This window comes from Carlito syrichta, unplaced genomic scaffold, assembly GCF_000164805.1.
Source record: "Carlito syrichta isolate Samal-C Ts95f unplaced genomic scaffold, Tarsius_syrichta-2.0.1 Scaffold302351, whole genome shotgun sequence".
In the NCBI taxonomy this organism is placed as follows: Eukaryota; Metazoa; Chordata; class Mammalia; order Primates; family Tarsiidae; genus Carlito; species Carlito syrichta.
Window position 1 is genome coordinate 65,040 of NW_007246447.1, and position 9,600 is coordinate 74,639.

Consider the following 9,600-nt stretch of genomic DNA (forward strand, 5'->3'; position numbering starts at 1 on the left):
ATAGAGTAAGTACAATAGATATCGTATATGAAGATCTTATCTTGTGGTCATCTCTATGCTAAATCATTCACATTATCTTATTTCACATAACTCACATACTGTCACCACACTGCTATACCTACCCAATTTACAGCCAGAGAAACTGAGATTAGGTGAAATGTTAAAAGTCATGTTCATAGTAAACAGCAGTACTGAGATTCAAAGCTGGGTCTATGGGATCCCAAAGCCTATTTTTGTGGCAGTTCCAAAAATAGTCCTAGTCTTTGGGAATTCAAAGTCTATGTATTCTTTCCCAGATACAGAGAGCTCAGCAATTGTTTATTTAAAAACACATATTCAACTCCATGACTATAATGAATATACAGAGACACATAGGAGCCAGCTAGTTAGCCACAAAGTTAATTATAAGAGGGAGTATTAAATAAGGGATATATAAGTCCCCAAAAGAGTTAAAGGTAGGGGTCAAGAGAGAGGTAAGAGATGGCTCTAAACTGGCAGAGGCAAGGAGAGTCGGAGAGGACTTCCTGAAAGAAATGATGCCTGAGTTGAGGCTTATAAAAAGATGTGAAGTTACATAAAATCAGAGAAAAAGGTCATTAAAGAAAGAAGGTGTAGATACTGCAGGTTGTCTACAGAGAATAGTGTAGGGTCTGTATTTACGGGATGTTGAGGGCAAGGCAGGGAGTGGTGAGAAATGGGTGGAATGGTAGGCAAGCTTCATATTATGCAGGCCTTGTATGCCATGTGGACAAACTTGGATTTATCTTATAGAACATGAGGAACTATAGGATTTTAAACAGAAGAGTAACTTAGTCAGATCTTGCCTTGTATAGGTTGCAAAGGACACCAGTTAAGAAGCTTTGAAAATTTTCTAGCAGAAAATGATGATGACAGTTGAAACAGAAACAGAAAAAGATAGATTCTAGTATGTAGGTCATAAAATAAGTAGGACTTGTTGGTTGGTATTATATTGGGAGTGAGAGAGAGGAAAGATTTTTTATCTTGGGGCACGATTTTGGTTTTCTATGCTCATGAACTTCATTATGGACTACTATATTTCATGTGTATTTTTAATCAATCATTTTACTAAATTGAAAGGATTAACTTCTATACTTCAAAACCACTAAACAGAGTTTCTAATTTGTATAGGGAATCTCAAATTAGACTTTATAATAGTTATGTCTTTTAAAATGTCTCTTTTAAATGTCTCATATGATCTTATTATTGGCTATATTTATTTATAGTGTCTCAACTTAAGGATAAATGTTGCCCCAGATAAACCAAGTATTCTTTAAAAAATAATTCTCATTTTCAGTATATTTCCACTTTCTTTTCCTAGTTTCCATACTTAATTCTTGTTCTTACTTTGGTGATGTATTTCCCCTTCACTGTCTCAGTCTAGCACTCTGATCTTTGACATCAGTTTCCCTTACTAGTGAATTCTGAATACTTAAAAAAAAAACCTTTTTTTGTGAACCAAAATTGGCACATTGTTGAGATTTACTGAAATTGAGTTATGGGTATTTGAGATTCTTTGTTCTATCATTTTGTGTACACTTTAAGCATTCAATAAAAGTTTGAAATGTTTACAGATTTTTGACATAGCTAGATTACATTCAAATAGTTTAGATCATTATAATGCATAATCCATTAATGCATTATAATGCATGAATTTTCTTCATAGTTCTTTTAAAAAGTCATCATTTTTTTTATTTTTATTTTTTTTAGAAAGCAGGATTTATTAAGAGGACATAAAAGCTCCCACAGTGGGAGGGGACCCAAAGGGGTTACCCAAAGTCATCACTTTTAGATAGATGTGTCCACTTCAATTGAGAAGTAGTTTCAGAGCCTGCTTAGGTAGAACTGACTACATAAAAATTATTGGGACTCTCAAGTTGCATTAAAGAATTTTTGTAGCTGAATTATAAGGAATTGTTTTATCTGGGAAGATTAAGAATAGATTTTTCACTTTGGGAGGCCAAGGATAGAGGATTGCCTGAGCCCAGGATTTCAAGACCAGCCTGGGCAACTTGGTGAGACCTCATCTCTACCATAAATAAAAAAAATTAGCAGGGTGTGGTAGCGCGTGCCTATAGCTCCAGCTTCTTGGAAGGCTGAGGAGGAAGGATCACCTGAGCCCACCAGGTCGAGGCTGTGGTGGCCATGAGCGTGCCACTGCACTCCAGTCAACTAAAAAAAAATAGATTTTTAAAAGATAGGCATTGAAGAGTCAATAGGGAATAAGGCAGTATGTGCAGGGGAAATACATGGAATTGGAAAACATTTGAAAGAGTACATTTATGGAATATAGAATCACCAAATTTGACTTGGTTGGAATGGTGTTAGATGAACTGGAAATTAAACAAGCTTTGGGCCATGTTATGTGGAATGCTGAAAGTTTCTGGCAGAAGCTATTGTGATTCAACATTCATTGGGGAATGCCAATGTAGTGACACCTCATAGATGGAATAGAAAGAAGAACATCTAGAGCAAGGCAATCAGTATCTGGGTATGACAGTAATTCCAATAAAATGATAAGGACATCAACTTGAGTTGAGTGTTGAGAAGGAGAATGGGTGTTGAGAATGAGTGAGACAATGGAGTGCTGGTATGCACTGTCATTGCCAGTAGGTTGGACCTTAGAGGGAGATGGAGTTTCAAGCTTTTGAATGATCTTGTCCTCTGAAATAAGGATTTGAGTCAAAAGAAAAAGCTAGTTTTAGAGGCAACATAAGTTCATCTGATGTCGTGTTGAACAAAATAGATAGGTTTCTGATCCCATAAAGCTTGGAGTTTTATGGGAGGGGAAAGGAAATAAACAGCTAACTTAGTAAACAAGCTAATTTGAGATAGTTATAGGTGATAAGAAGAAATAAAATAGAATGAAGTGTTCTTGGAAGGAGTCATAAACTTCAGATAGGTGGTCAAGAATCTCTCTGTCCAGGAGACATCTTGAGCTAAATGACACTGAGAGAGGGACTATCCTTTCTAGGGATGTGAAGGGCAAATGCAAATGCCCTAGGGTGGGAATGAGTTTGATGTGTTCAGAGACACAAATACCAGTCTGTCTGTCTGGAGCATGGTGACGAAAGGTCAGGAGGCTTGAAAATGAGGTGTAGAGGCCAGCAACAGTCAGATCAGGTGAACCCTTGCTGGCCTCGGTAAAGAGTCTAATTTCATTCCCAGTCAATGCAAAGACACTGAAGGACTTTAAGAAACAGGGGGGAAGACTGGAAGGTTTTGTGAGTGACGTGATCTGATAATTGAAGCCACTGTGGAGATGAGACACCCAAGGGAAAGACTAAAGGAGAAACCTTAGAAGAATCTTACTGTATTCAGGCAGCAAAGAAGAAAGAGAAAGGTCAAAGAGGTAGGAGCAAGAAGCAATAGAGTGCTGATGCACAGTCCCCAAGAGAGGAGGAAGTTTCCAAAAGAAGAGAGAGAAGCTAAGTGTCAAATGAGGCCAAGATGTTGAAGAGACATTGTAATAAGAGTTTTCATTTTATTTCCCACCCATGACATGTTTTAGATTCAGCTTTGATTATTTAGTGAGGGAATACACTTAGTCCAAGACCGTGCACACCTCATGATAGATGGCATTAATACTTGCATAGACGATAGATATATTTTTTTAATGTGGGAACTGGATGCACGCTTCTAAACACTAAAGGAACAGTTTTTAAAACTATATCTTAAATATGTGCATTTAAATAGGTGGCTCATGTCTGTAATTCCAGCACTTTGGGAGACTGCAGTGAAAGGATTACTTGAGCCCAGGAGTTCAAGACCAGCCTGAGCAACATAGCAAACACTTTTTTCTACAAAAAATATTTAAAAATTAGCCAAGCATGGTGGTGCACACCTGTAGTCCCAGCTACTTGGGATGCTGAGGTGGAAGGACCGACTGAGCACAGGAAGTCAAGACTGCCATGAATCATGATTGTGTACTCCAGCCTGGGAGACAGCGTGAAATTCTGACTCAAAAAGAAAAAAAAAGTATATTTCTGTTGTACTTTTACAAAGATTTCTTCTAAAGTCTCATGATTTGGGTTAATAGAGTAATTCCTATACACTTCTATCTTATCCTATGGAATTTTTATAGGAACAACAATGAAAAATGAGAGAAGAAAAAAAAAAGCAACTAGCCAGGTGTGGTGGCTCATGCTTGCTATCCCAGCACTTTGGGAGGCAGAGGCAAGAGTATTGTCTGAGTCCACGGGTTCAAGACCAGCCTGGGCAACATGGTGAGACCTCATCTCTACAATAAATCAAAAAGTTAGCCAGGTATGGTGGTACACGCCTGTGGTTACAGCTACTTGGAAGGCTGAGGCAGAAAGGTCACCTGAGCTCAGCAGGTCGAGACTGCGATGGCCATGAACGTGCCACTGCACTCCAACCTGGGTGACAGAGTGAGACTCTGACTCAAAAACAAACAAAAAAAACAGCAACTCTGAAGTCTATATCAGGCACTGGACTAGACATTGGTTGTGCAGAAATGAGTAAGATAAGCACTGCCCTTCACGCTCTGAACTAGCCATCTAGTTGGAGGAAAATATGAAGAAGGAGAAGAGCAGAGAGCAGTGGGAGAGTAGCAGGGACTTATGTCCAGGGCAGGCCTTCAGGGGAAGAGGTGTCTAAACTGATATCTGAGTTATGAGTAAGAGTCAAGAAAGAAGGTGGGGATGCAGTTGTGGGGAGTCTGATGGTGTCAGCTTGGTCAGACTACAACACCTATAATTCAATCAAACACTAATCTAGGCATTGCTCTGGGAAGTCTCAACTCTGCTTTTAAGGCTTTCCAGCTGACTAAATCAGGCACACTCAGATTATCTCCCTTACTTAAGGGCACTAATTATGAACTTTTTCACTTCTACAAGATACCTTCACAGCAGCACCTAGTTTAATGTTTGAACAACTGTAGGCTGGTCAAGCTGACACATGGAGTTGGCCATCATAGAAAGCTTTCCAGGAAAGAGATCAGCATGTACCATGTGACTATATTATACTACTGAAGTTTCAAATCTTTATTAAATTATTCTATATGATAGATCATTCTTATTAGTTATAATGAGGCTTAGTCCTAGGTTTATGTTCTCTTATTTATCTATTGTAATTGTTTAATGTGTATAAGAGTCCCTGGGTGATCATTTTATTCTTCAAATTCCTGAAGTTCATATTGTGCCTCTAATCATTAGCAGAGTAAGAAAATGACAGAACTTTTCTTTAATCCCTTTTTCTTTTTAAAAAAATTTTTATTTTAAATATGTGGGGTACAATTCAGGGTTAGGTATACAAATGTTCATTATGCAGATACCCTTTTTGACGAGATGTGCTCCCCGCCAGCAGTTTCCTACTACTGCCAGTCCCGCTCCCCGCTCCCCTGACAGTTTCCCACTACTGCCAATCCCTTTCTTATAGTATCATGATAGTTGTTCAAGGTCTGCTTATGAGTGAGAATATGTGAAACTCAGTTATTTGTTTCTGTGAAAGATCCTTCAGTATTATTGTCTCTAAGTCCATCCAGGTTGCTGCAAAGTTCATAATTTTGTCCTTCTTTATGACTGTGTAATATTCCATCGTGTATATGTACCACATTTTTTATTCAGTACTCTTTCGATGGGCAGCACAGTGGGTTCCATGCTTTTGCTATTGTGAATAATGCTGCAATAAACATGTGTGTGCAGGTATCTTTTTCATAGAGTGATTTTGAGTTCCTCCAGGTATATTCCCAGTAGGGGGATTTGGGGATCATATGGGAGGTTAATTTTTAGATCTTTTAGGAATTGCCACACTGTCTTCCACAGCTGCTGTACTAGTTTACACTACCACCAACAGTGTAGAAGTGATCCCTTTTCATCACATCCTCTCCAGCATCTGTGGTTTGTTGAGTTATTGATGATGGCCATCCAAACTGGAGTTAGGTGGTATCTCAGTGTGGTTTTAATTTGCATTTCTTTGATGACTAGTGAGGCTGAGAATTTTTTCATGTGTTTGATGGTTGCTCATATGTCTTCTTTTGAGAAATGTCTATTCATGTTTTTTGCCCACTTTGTAATGGAGATGTTTGTTTTTTTCTTTTTGGCACATTTGAGTTCCTTGTAGATCCTAGATGTTAGGCCTTTGTCAGATATACGGTGGGCAAATACTTTTTCCCAGCCTGTGGGCTGTCTCCCTGCTCTCTTAATGGTTTTTTTGACTTTGCAGAAGCTTGTCAGTTTGATGAGGTCCTACTTGCTTGTCTTATCTCTTATGGCATGGGCACTTGGAGTTTTGATCAGGAATTGGTTGCCAGTTCCATTTCCATAAGGGTGTCTCTTGTGTTTTCTAAGGTGCTTATAGTTTGAGGTTTTACGTTTAGGTCTTTGATCCATTTAGAGTTGATTCTTGTGCATGGTGATGGGTAAGAGTCTTGTTTTAATCTTCTGCATGTGGTCGGCCAGTTTTCCCAAAACCATTTACTGAATAGGTTCTCCTCTCCCCAGTGGTTGATGGTGGAGGCTTTGTTGAAGATGGGTTGGTTGAGAAACTGAGATTTGCTTCTGGACTCTCTATTGGTCTATATGTCTGTTCTTGTACCAATACCAGGTTGTTTTGATTATTTTAGCTTTATAGTAAAGCTTAAAGTCTGAGAGCATGATGCCTCCCACTTTGTTTTTGTATTTTTGCGGAGGATTGTTTTGGCTATTCATGGTCATTTATGTTTCCATATGAATTCCTAAATTGTTGTTTCCATGTCTGAGAAGAATGCTGGTGGTAATTTAGTGGGTATTGTGTTAAATCTGTTGATTGCCTTGGATAGGATGGACATCTTTTCTTTAATTCCCTTTTCTTTAATTCTCTATATATTAACAAACCTTTCTGACTTCCTAAAGTTAAGTACTTTACAGTGAGCTTCAAGTACTAATGAATTATAAGTTAGTTATAAACATGATATTTACATAACCAGACTAATAGACAAACCTCTGTTACAAATTAACATGATTGTAAATTTAATATCTTCTATTTTATTATTTCCTTTTTTAAGTAAAAAGACTTCATTGAAATATAGAGTGTGGTTTCTACTACAATTGCTAAGATAGTCCTAGAAAGTGATCAATAAATTCTGATTTCTGAGCAAAATGTAAAACAGACAGTTAGCTATGTTAGTTCAAAGTCAGAGGTCACCTAAATGAGGAAATTAGGGCAATGGAAGATAAGAATAAAATTAGACGGGACCAGAAATAATTAAATAAATGTTATATATTGTACTTGCAAGCAACATGGGTCGGTAAACACAAGTTTTAATGGAGACATCAAGTGATTTTTTTATAGAATCAGTATCATTGATCTGGGAGGTTGAATTTAGTGAAGAAATTTGTAGTGGTTATTCTAGGCTAAAGCAGTAAGTTGTGCATGGAAATATTTATTTCTCTATCTCTCAATTTGAATAAAAGCACAATAAACAGAAAAAAATAGAAGTCCAGGATCTGAAAAATCTGCTTTAAATAAAAGAGTAAAGTTCCCTATAAAGTTCCCCAGTCTCCCCAGAAGTAATGACTGTCAATATTTGTATGCATCAGTTTCTAGACTTTACCTTATGCTTCTTGTGATCTCTGTGTGTGTGTGTGTATGTGTGTGTATGTGTGTGTGTGTATGATGCAGCCACTTGCACACACACACACACACACACACACACACACACACTTTTCAGTTTTTCCTTCCTTCCTATCTTCTTTCCTTTCTTCCTAAAAAATAGCATAATTCTATACAAATTGGTCAAAAACTTACTTTACTTGCTTAGTAAATAATGGTTATACTTCTGGGTCAACACATACAAATCTGCCTTCTTATTTTTATTGGCCAGTGTACTTTCGGTTAGAGGTTTCAGAAATTAACTATTCCTCAGTTGATGGTTGGTTGTTTTCACTCTCATTCCAATAGTAAATTCCAGCTGCCTTTTGTTGTAATATATCATGTATTGTTTTGAATAAAAAATACTGCATTGAACATGTTTGTCCATATATATTTAGGTTTTGTTGTCATTTTGTCTGTAATGTGAATTCCATGAAGCGGGATAGCATCTTTGGAAGTACACAGAGATTGAATTTTTACTTATATTGTCAAATTCTCCCTACTATGATTCCCATTTTCGCTCAGTCAATATATGAAAATACACATTTCCTCAACTCTTTATTAATCATTCAATATTTTTTCTAATCTGATAAGCAAAAAGTTTCTTTTGCAATAAAACATTACATTACATTTATTAAATTATTTAAAGAAGAGGAGTAAATGTATTTCTGAAAATTTCTTCTAAGAGCACAATATGGGCTCCATGGCAGAGGTAGAGATGGTAGGCAAGAAAACACTATGGAGGATTTTGTGTTACTAAAAGTCAGAGCTCATGAAGGCTTACATGGGCAGAAGGAGGTGCTTCTGTTTCCAGTAACTGCATGTCAGCTAGCCTTATACCACTATTAAGAATGTATGGGCATGATTTGACAAGTATTTCTTTAAAAACAAAAAAGTGTGGTTTTTTTGAAGTTAGAAAACATTCAGTACTTTCAAATTGTGCAATACATTTAAGACATTATGTATTCAATGACTTGAGTTTAAATGATGAATCCATTAATATGTTTCTTAAAATATAGACCATAGTCTTTGTCTTCCAAAGGATATTTTAATCAAAATATTAAAAATAAGCTGGAGTCTCATTCAAATAGTTAATTCCAGCTGCCTTTTGTTGTAATATATCATGAATTATCTCTCTGATGGATGGGTAGCCAAATGCAGATAAAATTAGCTTTGCAGTCATTCATTTTAAATTGCTCTTGAATCATTTGAAAGTAAATTCATTTCAGAAGAATACGCTTCAGGTCTCAGACAAAGAGATAATGGTTCTATATTTTATGATATAAGCAATAATAATTTAAGTCTTATGATTCAGAAATATAGAAACTTATGTATTAAGTTGATGAAAATTAAGGCTTGATATATAGCAATAAAACCAGCAACCTAAAGCTTCCTAGATTGATGTTCACAGCATAATATTTTCCTGTCAAGAATTAGGTAGAATGAAAGTCTATAAAAATAATACATGGTGCAAATCTTTCTCTTCTTGGATATAAATGAAAAAGCAAAAGCCTATATGAGATAACAACAAAGAAAATACTGAGATTTACTGATATCAAGATAAAAATGGTACTACTGTTGAAATGTCATTATTGAGTAATAGTGGGAAGTAGAAAATTAACTCAAATGTTGGAGGACGGTAAAATGAATAATAATGTGACATCTAAGTCAAAAAAGGCTGTAAGTTAATACTGATTTCAATGTACAGAACCAAAGCAACTTTGGGCATTTGTTAATTTGAATGAACTAGCCATAGAAAACATGTTTAACAATTTAAAATAATCAAGTCATTTTGCCTAAATAGCATAATGTGGTCACTATCAGCAGCTGGAGGTGGGCATTTATGGAAAATATAATAATTAAAGATACCTGTGGCATGTTGCCAGAAATAAGTTTTATAGTCTGACGCTGTTTACAAATTGAGTTCCTACATCAGACCCTGATATCTCCCTACTGAAAAAAGTTCAAAAAAATTTTTTTTTTTTTTTT

The 9,600-nt window shown here is 36.3% G+C and overlaps 1 protein-coding gene across 1 annotated transcript in view; it reads left to right on the forward strand.

The window, feature by feature from the left end:
- Window positions 1–8,349: 8,349 nt before the first annotated feature.
- LOC103258742 (netrin receptor UNC5C-like) overlaps window positions 8,350–9,600 on the forward strand; it is an 83,790-nt gene continuing 82,539 nt past the window's right edge. Inside the window, exon 1 of the mRNA XM_021711533.1 lies at window positions 8,350–8,434. Coding sequence (XP_021567208.1) covers window positions 8,350–8,434 — 85 coding nt within the window. The remainder of the gene's footprint in view (window positions 8,435–9,600) is intronic.